Source organism: Egretta garzetta, unplaced genomic scaffold (genome assembly GCF_000687185.1).
Source record: "Egretta garzetta isolate BGI_Z169 unplaced genomic scaffold, ASM68718v1 scaffold453, whole genome shotgun sequence".
Classification (NCBI taxonomy): Eukaryota; Metazoa; Chordata; class Aves; order Pelecaniformes; family Ardeidae; genus Egretta; species Egretta garzetta.
In genome coordinates this window covers 872063-888784 of record NW_009259175.1, presented here as the reverse complement: position 1 = coordinate 888784, position 16722 = coordinate 872063, and the positions used below count along the sequence as shown (strand labels likewise).

Below are 16722 nucleotides of genomic sequence, written 5' to 3'. Positions count from 1 at the left end.
GGTATTTAAGCTGAGGAACGGTATTTTAATAAGAATAAATGTGAATAGAAACACCGCAAATTAGTTTGAGTTAAAGGTCTGAAGAAAGTTACTAAGCATTTAAAGACTGGGATTCTAGACAGTCTTCTAATATGAGTGGGTAGCAGTTTAAACAAGCGTGGCAGACTTCAAGATTATATTAGCTAAGATCATGAAAACCATTGTAGGCAGTGACTCCCGAGAATATAAAAGAATGGATGCAGCGTGACAGGAAATCCTTTTCAGCAAACAACCTTTGAATATATAAAGGTTTGGAAAGTGAATGAATGACTTAACTTTATAGGTACCACCAGGACCACTACTATGAAAAATCCCAACTGCTCAAGTGCTAAGAAAATGAGTTTCTAAGATAAATATATTATCTTACAGTCTTGAAACACACTGTTGACATGTTAGATCCCATGGAATTTCTAAAGGCTCTTAATTAAATTTTAGTTTTTGTTAGCAGTCTTGAAACAAGTATCTTACTCTGCCCCATGATCTCTTCTTTTAAGAGGGAAAGTGTTTGAGCAAGACCCATCTTTAGTAAGCCAGAAGATTATGTCTTTCTCTATTTGCTGCACTTTTTGAAATACTGGCAGTATATTAAATGTTCTTTGCAATAAAAAAAAACAAACACTTTTTTATTTTCGTTCTATTTTAGGACTGAGTAATTCTTCACAATGCAATTTGAATTTAAACTGATGCTACTTTTGCCCTACTGTCTGTTTTATTACATATTTTATTAATCTAAACATAGTGATATAATAATATGTGGGTTGGCTTTGTTTATATATTGAAGCAATAATAGGCCGTAAGCATTAATAAGCTTCATGTGGACACCGTGTAAATAAAACTTTCCACTGGAAACAATGATTTTACCTTAGTTCAGAGCCTTTGTACAGAAGTTATGCTTGTTTTGGCCCTAAGCAACTGTTCTTGAAACAAAATGCAGAGATCATCCATTTCCCAGATCTCACGTTATATTCGTACAACAAAATGGATATTGAAGCAACAATGGTCAAGGAAGCTACTCTCTTTCAGAGTTATCTACTGGCATTGGACTCAGAACAAACTTCTTGATGTAGCTGAGACTGAAATCGACTCATCTATGCTGCATGACATTCCTCCTGTTTAGGTCAAAGGTTTGTCACAGCAGCTTCTGTGAGAAACCTCCTAGTTATTCAATCACAACAGGCTGCGAATCCTCTAATCTTCTTTACAGTACTCTCTAAGGAGAAGTCTGTCTCAAGCTGAACACATGGAACTCTCACTGAGGTACCAGATTAAAATGTGAATAAGATTTAATTTTCATTAGTAATTTTGCATTATGAACTATGCAAAAGAAAGTAGGATGAATGTTGAAAGCATCAATTAACTTTGAAAAATCACCTCTCTTTAATGTCGCTGGTGATATAAAGTTGTCTAACAGCACTGGATATTTACTATGATGTAAAAAGCAAGGGCAGTATAATTTCTGACACTAATTGCTTTTGAACAAAAATATGATATTCTAAGAAAGAACCATATGATAATAAGTGAGACAGTCTTACTTCACTTATTTCCTAATCTGTTGTTCCATTGGGGATCTCTTATCTGTAAGCGATCAAATCTGTCTTATATCAGGAATTTTTAAAGATATTTCTTCTCATATACGCATAACATCTGTTACATTCAAAGACATTTAAATGCAAACACATAGCTTATTTACACAAGCATATAATGGTTTATGGCTAAGGAAAAAATGTCTTAGAGTATGATCCAGTGCTGTACAGAGTTCATGAGCACAGTACAAATCCTTCTTCAAACTTTCTATTTTTCAGATTTTATTAATACACAGGGAATAAAATCTAAAATGAAAACATAATATTTCTCATAGTGAATTTTAAAAAAAGTTGCCATAAAATGTCTTAAATTTGAAAATAGATTCATTTCTCATCTGTTTTCATAGAGATCCTAAAAAAGTCACACAAGCATTGGACTGTAGAGAACTTTGAGACATCCTGTAACCCCAGGCCCCGTAGCTCAAAGCAGGATGAAGTACACCTGTGCCATTCCTGACGGATTCTTCTTCTAACCTGTTCTTATATATGCCAAGTGATTCCTAAACAATTTATTCCAGTGCTTCACTAGCCTCATTGTATGGATTTTTCTCAACATAAATCTCTTTTGGTACAATTCATCCTATGCACTGTGAACATGGGATAAAATGTATAGTCCCTTCTCTTTTATCTTACTTTTTGGCTGGTTGTTTTGGTTTTTTTTTTTTTTTGAAGGAAAAAGATTTGGGAAAAGGGTATTAATTGTATGATGCATGATAATATTAGTTAATTTTATAATTTTCAGTGCTCAGAGCTGTCAGTAGCTGAATAAGAATCTCTTAGCTGATACATGCTTAGGAAGCTTTAATTGAACTAGCAAGGGTAAAAATAAAGGAGAAGGATGTGGCATAGATTCAGCTTGCACGGCAACTAAACGTGCTCTACTGTTGGGATTCCTGGCAGACTTCCACAATATACTGAACTCCCTGCCATGTACTACTGTTGCCTATGATATTTATATAAAATTAACATTCCTAGTATGACAAAAAAACTTGGTGAGAGAGAGAAAGAACCTATTCCTCTGAGATGACTTTCAATTACTGCTATCTGAGACCATCCTTTCCCCTTCTGCAGGCTCCTGCCACATTCTTTTCCAAATTCAGCAACGAAGTAGGCAAGTTCGCTATGAACAACAGATCATCACACATCTCCTCTCAAGCATCATTTATCCAGAACACTGAATAAGACTGGGCTGCCAATCCTCTGACTTCTCATCTGAGCCTCATAACTCCGCCTGTCGCTGTTTCCTCTGTTCTCTTGTGCTGCACAAAGTGGGATGTTTTAACCTTAAATAGCTAATATTTGGAAAATGGGTAAATAACTGGGGGACAGGGTATTTTATTAAAAAGTATTGGACAAGATTAATTCTAGGCATGAATACTTACACTAGTCATGAAGTAATCAGTTTTCCTTTACTAAATGATAATAAACATTATGTCTTAGATTTATTTGTCTCTTAGATTTATGAAGAAAGACACTGATATATTTGCAACTGTTTGGTGCAATTATATTACACACACTAGTGTACCTGTCACAATGATCATTGCTTTTCTCCTTTCCCTGCAATTGACTCAACAGTTAATAACAGAGATTATATTTTTAATAAATTATCATTTCTTCCTTCACAAAAAAAGGTATCTTCTTACTTTGAAAAATGTTAGGTCAATGGTGGATTTACACAAAATGCTTTTAATTCAAGAAATAAATCAGTGGCAAAGTATGACAAACTATACCCTTGTTTTTTTACATATTCTGAAAAGAATTTCTCCCATTTATACAGTCAGAAATAAATGTATATAAATATTCTGAATATATAATTTAAAATAATGCAAGGAAAGAAAAAAAGGAGCAGCATTTCAGACTGCATAATGACATTCCTGCCCCTTTAACTTGCTTCATTTAATCTTCAATGAAAAAATTCCAAATTCACTACCTTTTTAACTTCAGGCTACTGTCTTGATTGTCATGCAGAATGAAATAGCACGGGTAACTGCATCCTGCAGAACGGATAGAATTTAAAGGCTGTAGGAAAATACATCTCAGCAATGATTACAGCAAGTGTAATCCATTTTGGATTAATGGTCAGGCAGCACACCACCACCTTTCTATTTAATTTGCAGGCTCTCAATTTAGCCGTTGCAGAAATTCAGATCCAAGCACTAGAAGTGACAAGCTCTAAAAGAAAGTCCTAAGCAGAAGCAATATAAGTGCTAAGAAAAGTATTTTGATTTTTTAATACATTAATGTATTTTCAGTCAGACTTTCAAAATGTACTGGATGCATTCCACCTGTTTACAATTTCAAGTACCGCAGTGATTAGCTGGAAACAACTAAGGAAAGGTATTAGTCTTTTTATAAAATATATTCATAACTGTGTTTAAACTGGCATTTTTCAGAAGGGCCTGCCATTGGCCTTGTTTTACTTTACCTCAACTCAATTGGAGTTCAGTGCCATGAGTGTCATCTTTTTGGGACCCTGGTGTTCCTGCAGTAACCAAGGATTTCTGGAGACTCTGCAGAGGGCAGATACTGGATCTGTTTCACCAGGGTGCTGAGACGTTGTTCATGTGATAGGACACAGTTTCTCTAAAATGCATCTGCCTGGTGAATTGATGTGCTGCAACTAGTGGATGGCAAGCACTAATAAGCACGGTAATTTTCTTGGTCGAGGTAATTGAGCTAAATGAAGTGCATTACTCACTAAGAACATGCTACCAGCAGGAGTTCTCTTTATTAACCTGGCTATGCACCACATAGCAAATTGCCTCTTAATCTTTGTTTGTTTTGTTATCTTTTTTTGCTATTAGCCAAACTAGAGAGGAAAAAAACCTCCTTTATGGGCCTGAGAAGGACTGGTATAGCCTACTAGGTAATAGGATGTGGCTATAAAAAAGGCAAACTATGAGCACAAAACTCAGTCTTCCTGAACCACCTGTGCTCATATAGCAGTTTGCAACAACGGAGCTCCCTTTTTTTGAAAACGTTTAAAGCTGGGTTTCTGCATTTGCAAAAGCAGAATCAGGAGTATGTTTACTGAGTGGGAATGTTATAATATTTTGTATATTTTTTATATTTTATTAAGTTTTTTTAGTGCATTTTATATGAATATGTTTTGTTCATAATACCTAGCTTCTGAAGATGGCGTATCAGATGATACAATTTTTTTGTTCCTCTCTAGACATAACTCAGAATGTGTGAGATCTTGAGGTGAAATCTAGAAGCATCCGAAGTCCTGGCTACCCACTGTATTTTTTTCTTTATGTTCTCTTGGATATGTGGCCTGCAAATATGGATTGTCATTTTACACAGCATTTTGCAGAGTAGAGTTCATGATCCTTGACTGGGCTTTCAGAGTACTGCCTTAGTATGAATAATACATTGTAATCACCTTGGTAATCTGGGAAGATGAAACACTCTTACAACTTTAGCCAGGCTTAAAGGCTTTTAAAAGACACAGAGGGGAGAAGAGGTCATAGAAGCTCTTTGCATCCCTCCATTTTCTCTGATCTATGCTCTCAGAAGCTTCGTTTACCATTCTTCCATACTCTACTTTTTTCTAGGACTTGCTGCAACTTCTTTATCTCATCCCCTGATGCCAGGCATCTACTACCACTTGTTCCTCAGGCATCTATCTCCCCTCTACTCTGACATGCCAAAACACTTCACGCAGTCCTCCTCTTCTTCAGCTACCACATGCCACAGGCTCTGTGTTGGTTCCCATCCTTCAGTGCAGGGTCTTACAAAGGTGTCTCCTATGTCACCCTTGTGATCATCTACATCAGGTCTTTTTAATTTTTTTTCTTTTTTTTTTTTTTGTTAGAATTTGGGTCCCAGACAGTACTCTCACAAAGCAAGTTGTAATTTTCTTTTGTGTACAAATGGCTATATCCCTCTGTTTGCAGAGCAAGGTGGCCTGGAGGCCTTTGCTCGTGGTGGCAGCGGCAGTGCTTGGCCCACAGCTCCAGCTCCCGCGGAGAGGCAGGTGTGACGGTGCCTGGGCCTGGCCGTGGGCCCCACAGATCCCCACCCAGACCCACTGACTGGCACCCCGCCTGGCCTCAGCCCAGCCCTGCCCAGCTGTCCTGGGACTGTGTCTGACCATGGTTCCCCTCACCAGGCACTGACTGACTGCCTTTCCGGCTTGGCCCCAGACCTGCCTTGTCACCACAGGCTGGCCTGCTCATCGGGGCTCTGGGCTGTCCCTGGCTGCTACCCCTGGGCCTGCCCTCCTTGCCTTGCTCAGGGCTGGGCCTGGGCCCTGGCCGGGGAGGCCTCTGCCCCTTCCACCATGTTGCCAGCTCCCCATCCCCAAGGCAGGGTCTGGTCCTTGTGGCTCCTTGGCGACGTGCCATATTTCCTTAAGTGCTACGCAGTATGTGAAATCCTTGCACTGCATTTCAAAAAAGTGCAGGATTGTGTATGCACATAGGTGTTTTTATGAACCCTCCTCGACAGATAGGGATCTCGATATAATGTAAAGGCTGCAATGATGTTTTGTGCTAGCAGCTTGCTAATAAGACTACACTGTCTTCTATTTAGAGTGCAAATTAGGTCCTGAGTGTTGTTCTGTTCCCTCATTACTTGCTGTGAAGAGACAGTGTAGCCTTAGCACTCCCTCCCAGAAATTATTATTGCTCAGCAAATAGCTATTCATGGAAATTACCTATTGTTCTGTTACATCATCATTAAAGATGGAGGGGAGAAATACATTGGCAGACAGGGCCGACTTGTGTCCTATCTAAGCCATTAGAAACAGACATTAAAAGTTTCAGTCACTTGTCCGCAGTTCGATGCCTTGGCCCATCACCCAGTCTCGTGCGTCTCCTCTTTCAGATGCAGTGTTCAGGTGGCTGGGACCAATGCTGTGTCTATCTACCATTTATTAATGTCCATCGCCGTATACTGCTGCATTTTAAAAATGAGGAAGTGCTGCGAGGGAAAGTAAGAATTTTTTTTTTTCATGGTTAAACAGTTTCTATGGGAATTTTCAGGAGTAAATGCAGTCTTTGTCAAAGCTGTTGTTTGCTTAGCAAAAGAAAAAATTATCTGTTCTTTCAGAGGAAGTTCAAAAACCTATTTTCCTACTAATAGATAATACAGGTGATGCTGCACCATGAGTAAGAAGCTACTCTAATGCAGCTGAACTGGAAGAAGGACACAGCTGGTGCACAATCTTGCAAACTGGCATACATATAAGTAGTCTTACTGATTTCAGGTAAGTTAATTACATTAGTATAATTGTTCATAAAGCAATATTAGCTAAGATTTTAAAATGTAAAGTCCTTACGTGGAAGCTTCTCCTGAAATTCTGCATGGAGAGACACAGGTCTGATCTAAATTAAAAGTGTGCTGTTTCATAAAAGACAACTTCCTTCTTCCCTTTTCCTTACTCTATGTATCTGAGTCTGCACAGATGTATTTAAAAAAATTTATAATCACATTAACAGAAGATAAGGTGAAACCTTTCCTATTAACATAATTTCCATGAAAGTTGAAGTGAATTTTTATTAAACTTTGACTCTTGGAGGATGATTAATATAGGAAAATAGTCTATCTACGTCAAAACATAGTACCAGCACCCTGAGTACACCAACAGGCCTTAATGGTCCTGAGCAGCCTCCTGCGGGACTTCCACCCACACCCTCTGCCCATGGGACTGGGATGTTAACTTTAGCTCAGGCCTTATTCACTGCCTGAGCTAAACCTAGGTGAATCTAGCTCCAGTTCTGTCTCTGGTCCTGTCTCCTGGATGGACTTTGGAGTCATGTTGTAGCCTTGTCGCCAGTCCTGTCTCTGATCCTGTCTTTTTTGCTCCTGACTGGACACCCTGGATGAACCCTAAACCTTGTTCATCACTTTATCTTGTTGATGGACCCTGTTACTAGGATCCTGCTATGCTTGCTGTGTTCAGACTCTGTGGGACTGCACCTTGTTGGTAAGGACACTGATTGCGCTGGGATTACCCTTGCCTCCCATCTCCCATTCCCTCAGGGAGCAGCTGGCCCTTGCTGCTCCCTGAAATACAGCTGGACAAAATCTGAAATTCCAGTTAAGAAAATTCTACCAACCATTTCACAAACCTTGATTTCATTCAACCAAACAAATTATGGCTCTTTCCATAACAGTATCACAGAATCACAGAATGCTTTGGTTTGGAAGGCACCTTTAAAGATCATCTAGTCCAACCCCTCTGCCATGAGCAGGGACAGCTTCCACTAGATCAGGTTGCTCAGAGTCCCATCCAACCTAACCTTGAATGTTTCCAGGGATGAGGCATCTACCACCTCAGCTGACTATCCTGTTGAGCTGTTAAGACCAGTCCTTGATATGGTTTTGACTAGTCAAACTAGCACTTTTCCAAATAATTCCCAGGTATGGGAATACCAAGAAATTAGCATTGAGCAAAGATAATTCACAACTGACACTTTTTGAGGAGGCATTTTGTGTTTTTCTAGTTTGTCTCAGTGATAGAGAGTGATTTGAGCATATTTCACTTACTGCTATTTTTGTAGACTACATGTACCTATTGCACTCAAATTCTCTGTATGTATGCACATTTATATAGCTTTTCTCATGTGATAAAGGCAGTCATTTCCTTAAAAATATTCTGGTGAGTTAATTTGAACACAGACTCAATAAAATAGTGACCTTGATCAAGAATAGTGTCTGAATAGACTCACGAATCTTCAGGGGTAATGTATTAAATTCTCTCAAAGGCACATTTTAAAAATTATTCTCCCTCCAGTTCCGAAAGTTGTATAATAGATCTGTTAAGTTTAGTTTCACACCAATGCAATGACACCAGTGCCATGCCTTCCAAGCTCTACAGCAGAATTTAGCAGGTAACTGTTCTGACAGTAGAATTTACCAAAGATTTACTGTATTTTTAGAAGCTGTTGCTCAAATTAGACTGATTAGATATATCTGGATCCACACATGACAGTGAGTCAGAACAGTTCTGAGAAGAGGGTGTTTAACATAAACATTTTTAATTTCTCTTTAACAGACAGATTTTGTCTTCTACTTATAAACAACATGCCCCTTTATTTCATAAGCATATTGTTATTACGTTAACCATGGTTATGGGATTTACCAGTAAGCATCTAATAACATATCCTACAATGACAAAAAAGGAGATACTTTATCTGGGTTTTCATTGTTGACCGACTGATTCACATTCAGATTACCAAGTTATTTATAACATTTACAGTCATTGTAGTCAGAGTTATTTTTAACTGCATGTATTATTTTATAGAGGCATATGCATTAGTATTTTGTGATTATTCCTTGTCACTGCAGTAAAAAGTCTTTCTTGGTGAAGGAGAGGAAATAGATAAACTCTATAAATTAAATAACTGCATGTTGGGGAAAGACTTTTGCTTTGTGTCATCACGATAATCAAAATAACAATAGGCAAAAGCAAGCAGGAGGAGTTTCCACCCTGTTCTGGATGGAGTGTATCCACTATTTTCAACTCAAAGTAATCTTAATAGACTGGGGGGACAGACTGGCAGGAACTTCATGAAGCTTAGCAAAGGCAAATGCAAGTTTCCATACCTGCAGTGGAATAACCCTATGCAAGAGTAAAGGCTTGGAGCTAGCTGACTAGAAAACAGCTTTGCATAAAAGGATCTAGGGGTCCTGGTGGACAAGTTGAATATGAATCCGCAGTGTGTTCTTGAAGCAATGAAGGCTAACTACATGCTATGCTTTAGAAAAAGCATAGCCAGTTGATTGAGGGGGAGTGGTTATTTCCTTCTGTGTGACATTTATGAGGTCGCATCTGTATCCAGATGTAGTCTCCCCTGCACATGAAAGGCACTGACCACATGGTGCAACCCTAGCAGAGAGCTGCTAAGATGATCGGGGACTAGAGCACAATATGAGGAGATGCTGAGAAAGCCGGGTTTGTTCAGACTGGAGACAAAAAGTTGAGAAGATGGAGGTAATTGCAGTGTTCCACTACCCAATGAGTGTTTATAGAGAACACGGATCCAGACTGTTCTTGGAGGTGCACAGCAAAAGGATGAGAAGCAATAGAAGCAAGTTAGAGCAAAGGAAAATTTAATTATATGTAAGGTGATAATTTTCATAATAAGGATGGTCAAACAGTGGACCAGATTGCCCAGAGAAACTGTGGAAACTCCATTCTTGGAGATACACATTCACAATTAGAATGAACAAATTTCTGGGCAACCTGATCTAACTTGGGAATTTGCTCTAACCTCTAAATTTGTCCTGGTCTTAGAAGGACTTCGGACCTCATTGCTTCTGCAGTAGCCTTCCAACCTGAGCTGTTCTATGAAGCTGTTTAATACCTTCATCAATGACACAGACAGAGGGATTGAGTGCACACTCAGCGGATTTGCAGATGATGCCAAGCTGAATGGTAAGTTGACATGCCTGAGGGACAGGATGCCATCCAGAGGGACCTGGACAAGTTTGAGAAGTGGGCCCATATGGACCTCATGAAGTTCAATGTGGCCAAGTGCAAGGTCCTGCACCCGGGCTGGGGCAACCCCTGGTATCAATACAGGCTGGGGGATGAAGGGATTGAGAGCAGCCCTGCTGAGAAGGACTTTGCGGTGCTAGTGGATGAAAAGCTGGACATGAGCCAACAATGTGCGTTTGCAGCCCAGAAGGGCAACTGTATCCTGGTCTGCATCAAAAGAATAGTAGTCAGCAGGTCGAGGGAGGTGATTCTGCCCCTCTGCTCTGGTGAGACCCCACCCAGAGTATTGAGTCCAGCTTTCCTGTCCTTAGTACAGGAAAGACATGTACCTGCTGGAACAGATCCAGAGAAGGTCCACAAAAATCATCAGAGGGCTGGAGCACCTCTCCTATGAGGACAGGCTGAGAGAGTTGGGGTTGTTCAGCCTGGAGAAGAGAAGGCTCCAGGGACACCTTATTGCGGCCTGTCAATACTTAAAGGGGTCTTATAAGAAAGATGGCAACAGAATTTTTATCAGGGCCAGCTGCGATAGGACAAGGGGTAACTTTTTTAAACTAAAAGAGGGTAGATTTAGACAAGTTGTAAGGAAGAAATTTTTTACAGTGAAGGTGATGAAACAGTGTCACAGGTTGCCCAGAGAGGTAGGGGAGGCCACATCCTTGGGAGCATTCAAGGCCAGGTTGGATGGGGCTCTGAGCCACCTGATCTAGTTGAAGATATCCCTGATTATTGCAGAGGGGTTGGACCAGATGATCTTTAAAGGTCCCTTCCAACCCAACGATTCCATGATTCTGTGAATCTATGCTTCTGTGATTAATGTAGGCTATTCCAAGATTATTTTTTTCTATGCTTCATATTTATTTCTATTTTAGCAAAACAGTCACCTAAGCTTTTTCCAAAGGTTGAATGACCCTAGATTTTCCCCTGAATGAACATTACTGTTTAATTTATTTGTCTCTTCTCAGGAAGAGACAGTCTTAATCCTCTGGTTGTGGAGACTAATGCTGATTTAGTGGTATAACTCAGCAAAAAAATGTGCAGGGTAAAAAGCTTTTAAGTCAGAATGATGTGACAAACATTCCAGCTATTCAGGGCAGCATCCTGGGACTTACTCCTCTGCTAAGGTAGAGCAATAATAACTGAGCAGCAGCACTGTTAGAATTAGGATATAACTGTAGTTGAGCAAATCCTTTTCCTCATTCCTGCAATTCAGGATGACGTACACAAGAAATTATCAAAAGCACATACTAAATTAATATCTCATATATGTGGTTACCTTAGAATTGCAATAAAGCTCTTCAGATCCTCACGGGACAGGGGGACTGTTAAAGGAAACAACTTTCTAAAGAACTAAAATATGGCACAAAGAAATATTAAGTCAAGATATCGGGAAAAAAGCCTCAATTTTTTAAATTGAATTTACTCACGTAGCATCTTCTTTCCCATCATTGAGCTGACACTGTTCCTGTTGAATTGCCTTAGCTGGTTCAGTTGATTTTTCAGGTTTTGAAAGTTCAGGTTCTTTTGCTGGTACTGTATCTAGAAAAAAGGTTTTAACTTTTGAATAACAGTTTTTATAATATTATGACAATACTTTTGGAGTAATCACAGCTTGGCTGCCATTATTTCTTCAGTGGACAAGCACTATACAACACTCATTCTGCACCTGACCTTTGAATAATTTCCTGCAGAAATCTATTTTAGTGCCAGCTGTACAGAACGTGTTTATGATGAGTGTACCTTTTAGAACATGTAACTTATTTGTGGTTATTAAACTAGATGCATCTATAGCCAGTTCAACAATGGGAAACACAGAGCTCTTCTATATTTATAAGTGACCAGAACTTATGCAGTATGATAGAGTTTCAGTGTGTGCTTATTAAAAAAAATATGGAGAGGACAGATAGATAGATCTGTCCAGAAATGACTTGTGAAAAACAGGAAGAAAAATGAAGAGTAGCTTATTTGCTTACGCATAGCAAATGCTAATGTCATTATTTATACTCCAGTGTTTGAATTTCATTGAACCTTTTGTTGCTTCAGCTGACATGACAGTCCTGTTTGTTGCTGAGTAAATTACGATTGAAATATATCATTAAGGATGTGAGTATGTAGAACTTTGGCCGGTCTATTTCTTCATTTTTGTTACAAGTAACTATTTTAAAGGAGTTTAAGTGGGAAGTTTGTAGCATTTGAAACAAACTCTATGCAAATGGAATAATCTTTAGCCATTTAAATGGCCTTATGTGATTAAGTTTTACAATTAGTCCTATATCTTTATTTTAAACTTTCATGCTGAAAGATAATTTGAAAGCTCTCATCAGTCTGACCCCTTGCATAAAAGGAGAACAAACTCCGTCTTCATAAATACTTTAAGTAATATGATTATAGAGAAAAAAGCTTGGCAGCAAAACATCCTAATAAATAAATCAGGATCCTGTTGTATACGCTGTATTTTAAATTCAGGACAGTTCAAAGAAAATCATACCTTGAGTATTTTGGATAGATAGTGTAAGATTAGTTTTTTGATAGTTAATCTCCATATTTAGAAAGTTGTTATTCATTTCAGAGGAGTAAAAGCAGTTATAACAGTAAACTGTTAAGCTCCTCAGCTGGAAGGTTGCTGCTTCAAATGGCATTGAAACAAAACTTAGTGAAGGACAGGGGGTCAGTTTGTTTACAGCACTTGATAAACCAAACTATGTTCCTACCACCATTTATTCAGATTTGGGATATTTTCTTCCAAGCATCTATTAAGAACAGACACAATGTTTCTTGAATTGAGTTTCAGACTTTTGCCAGATGGACAATTGATTACAGGACCAGTGGGGTATTTCTGGTATTTTTTCTTAGTATTTAGGTTAAGAAGCAAGAATGTCCTGTGTGAGCCCTGCTACTCTTACAGGAATTTGTTTCTTAAACAGGATCATAGACAAGACCTAGACAGAGGTATCTGTGGATGCCAGAAATACTCAAGCCAGAGTTAGACAAGGAACAGAAGAGAGGGCAAAGAAATCCATGTTCCCCAATGTGCTGGTCAACTGGGGTTTGACTTAGCAAGTTTAGGGGTTAATTTTCAAATTGTCCCTTGGAGAAATGTAGCACTATTGAGTATGAGGAGATAGTCTGAAGGATTTGTATTACTTATCATCTGTAAGAAGGGAAGATTTTTGTGAGGAACTTCATTTAAAACTCTGACATTCAATTGGATTTATGGATTCAATTGATAACAGTATCTTGCCCACTTAATGGAAATTATTGTTTCCTTTCTGCAGGAGTTAGCATGGCAATACTATCTTAAGGAAAAGTCTGTTGGCAATATAACACTAGGGAATGTTTCATCTTACCTGAAGGATCTGCCAGGGATTTTCAAGGTACAGAATAGGACACATTCAGGGAAGCAAGTACTCCAGAGGACCGTTGCTGTTCCTGTCCCCAGGAAGGTTCAAGCAAGGATGAAAGAGTTTACCATTTGATTACAGGCATTCAAAATGATTTTCTGGGAGTTCCAGTCAAAAAGACTTTTTTTTTTAGGAAGGAGGAATTTTAAAATGGGTTCAGGCTTCTAGTGCAGTGGATACATTCTCACAGTGAAATAAAGTTTTTTTCTCCTAGGAATTTCATAGACATCCTCTGTAAGAAAATCACAGAGGAGCTGCAGTTACAGAAAAGAAAGTGGGTTTGGAACTATTTAAAACTGACTAATTTGTGGGTTTTGCTACTGAACCTTAATCTGTTAAAATTCTATTTAACCTTTTCCCCAGGATCTCTACAAGTGATGCTACTGACTCAGTGCTTTCTTTGGCACACAATCATCCTGTGGTTTTGTGGTCAACATGATATGATGTAGAAAAGAAGAAAAGAAGCCAAAAATTTCAGCATTTGCTGTGGCTTCTGCTCCCTTGTGAATCCATGGTTTGTAGTTTCCCAGTTCTCCCTGCCCTGACTCCCCCAGCCAAAAAGCCGTGTACTCAAGAGTGACAGGAGGGCTAATCTCAACATTTCTGTAAATATCTCACTTTGGGAATTTTCTATTTTATAGTATTTGCCCCTGGTTACATCTATACCAGCAGAGGAACAATCAAAACAGTGAAATGATGCTGAAGGCCTGACATCCAAGCTATATCTGTTTGAAGAGGCTGTATTTCAAACCAGGTCTATTGTAATACTCTGAAATGAATGACCATCAGCAGCTTGAGTAAAGTAGGTTGACTCATGGAGTGCTTCCTCTGGTTTAGTTTTATTCGAAAGGAATCCAGTCATGTATTGGTAGAGGTTTTTTGGTGAAGAAACAGAGGACAGTGAGGGTCAATCAGGGGATTTGGTTCAGAAAGGCATCCTTCATCTGAAATAAAATGCCAGTGTAGACACACTATTTAGACTAACAGGCTCCTGAATAAGACAGTCCATCTCTGGAATGACAAGATGTGTATGGGAAGGGATGACCACAAAGTAAAAAAATAAGGTGATTTCACACAAGCATTCCATCTGCAGAAAGATATTGGCTTCTCAGCCTGCTAGATACTCTCAAGGTATTCAGTCTGAGGTCTACACCCACACAAGCCATTAAATGCTGACTGGACTCAGACTGATGGAAAACACCGATCTCCCATGAATATTCCGAACTTCCACAAGTTTTTGGAGTACATAAATCTCCAGGACCAGCACACATCTTATTTACATTAAGATTATGATATCATGGCCTAGCACCACTTCCAGTTGTGTTTCAAGTTTAGTTGCTTCTTTCTGTGTGAAATTATGAGGGCTGTCTCTGTAGTCACATTTAAAAAACCTTAGTCACTCTTCACTGCTTAAATCTACCTCATACCTCTCTGACTTATGAGACCAGCCCCAATGGAATGCCTTTAAGAACAATGTGGTAGTCATTTTAGGGAACATTTAGAGTACAACAGTTGGTTCCTAGAATAAATAATAATCCATCAGGTAGATGGCAAGGATTACAGGACAACAAAGAAATCTTCTATTGGCTTTACATAACTTTGGTCACGATAAAGAAATCATGAGCAAGAAAAAGGTGGCAGAATTATGTCAAGGCACCAACATCCAGAGCAATTTTCAAAACAGATTGATTGGTGCTTACTTAACAAAACAAGGGATTTGAGGTGTTTCTAAATTATTTCCATTCCCATTATATTGGCGTATAGGTAGTTAAAGCTGCCAACGTATTCGTAGTGGGAGTTGAGGAATGAAGCCCACTGGTGTCTACATATTCTAGATCATTTGGCATACTCATAAGAATAATTTCAAACTGGGTTGGGATAAATGTTGCTGGTTCTGTTTTAAGATGGAAGGGGAAAGTGCCAATTGTGGAAGTATAACTCTGTGGGCAAAATACTGTTTAATGGAATCCCTCAAAAAGGTAGTTGGTTAAAATGAGAGGCCCACTGAAACCTCATCATACTGGTGATCTGTCTAGGACAGTAAGGAGCAAGGAACAAGATGCAGCTTGTAAGACTGATTTGTTTTCCTCTCAGTGTTTCAGATTTTTCTCATTTTCCACAGGTCTTTGTTCTTCCACAAGAGACTTAGTCCAGGCAAAAAACTAATAAAAAAAGGCTATTGGTGGGATGTCAGTTTTATACATGTGTTAGCCATGTTAACGATGCTCCCAGCTGACGGTTAGTGTTATTAAAACTTCATTGTTTATTCTTGTCCCCTATTTTCATTCTTCCAGTAAAATAACATTGGAACAAGATTGGGTATTGCAAGGCTAGGTTAGAGTAGCCAGAAATTCTCTGCATGTTGGAGGAATACATTCAACTTATTCTGAGGCTGCTCTACTCCCTTGTTTCTGTTTCTATAAAGCAGTTTTTATCTTCAGTTTTCAATTCACAATTTTGGATGGAGACCCTTGACAGTCTTTTCAAATTTGTTTGATTTCTTACTGAAACACACTTGCAGAATAGCCTATAGCAGAGTATTTCATATTTTTGCTGTAGAGCAAAAAAGAGAATACTTTGTACTTATCTATGGGTTTTAAGCCTTTTTCATTGATAATTTAGGTTTTTTTCCTCTGCAACTCAAAAGGATGAAGGTTGGTTTTATAAAACTGTGTAATAATCACATGCAAAAAGCAGAATATTGTGAGGCTAAGCATAACATTGGAAGAGCTGGCAAAGTTGGTTTTAGCTTAAACCTGCTCATGTAGGACCAATTCAACTGTCATGTTTCTAAAATTTAGCACTGTACACACTATCTTAAAATTGTAGGCAGTAGTGTTAAGGACCTTTTTCCACTGAGGAAGCTGTTGGTATAGGCAGATTTGTCAATGCTAGGACACAGCACTGCAGAGTTGTCATTCTTGCCATAATAATTTTGGTTCTTCTAAAGCCTTTGGTCTTAAGTGGATGTAAGTATTAACAGATCCAAAAATATCTGTCATAGGCCTAGTCCCACAGAGGTGTCACTGACTTCTCTTCTGGCGATAGGCAATGTCACCAAAGGACTCTAAAACCTCGTGGACCCACTGAGATAATTGTTATTTTGTGGCCATGAATATTATCATGATCCTTACACCTTAGAGCATAAAATGTTATTTCCTAACACAGTAAGTACTTAACAAAGAGAAGAGCAGATCTAGTCAGTCATTTAACTCTAATTAATCATTTATTCTACTTCCCAGTCCTATTC

The 16722-nt window shown here is 38.8% G+C and overlaps 1 protein-coding gene across 1 annotated transcript in view; it reads right to left on the bottom strand.

The window, feature by feature from the left end:
- The window catches only part of CNGB3 (cyclic nucleotide gated channel subunit beta 3), a 94132-nt gene that overhangs the window by 38240 nt on the left and 39170 nt on the right, over positions 1-16722 (bottom strand). Inside the window, exon 3 of the mRNA XM_035891164.1 lies at positions 11499-11610. Within this exon, the coding sequence (XP_035747057.1) occupies positions 11499-11610 (112 nt within the window). The remainder of the gene's footprint in view (positions 1-11498; positions 11611-16722) is intronic.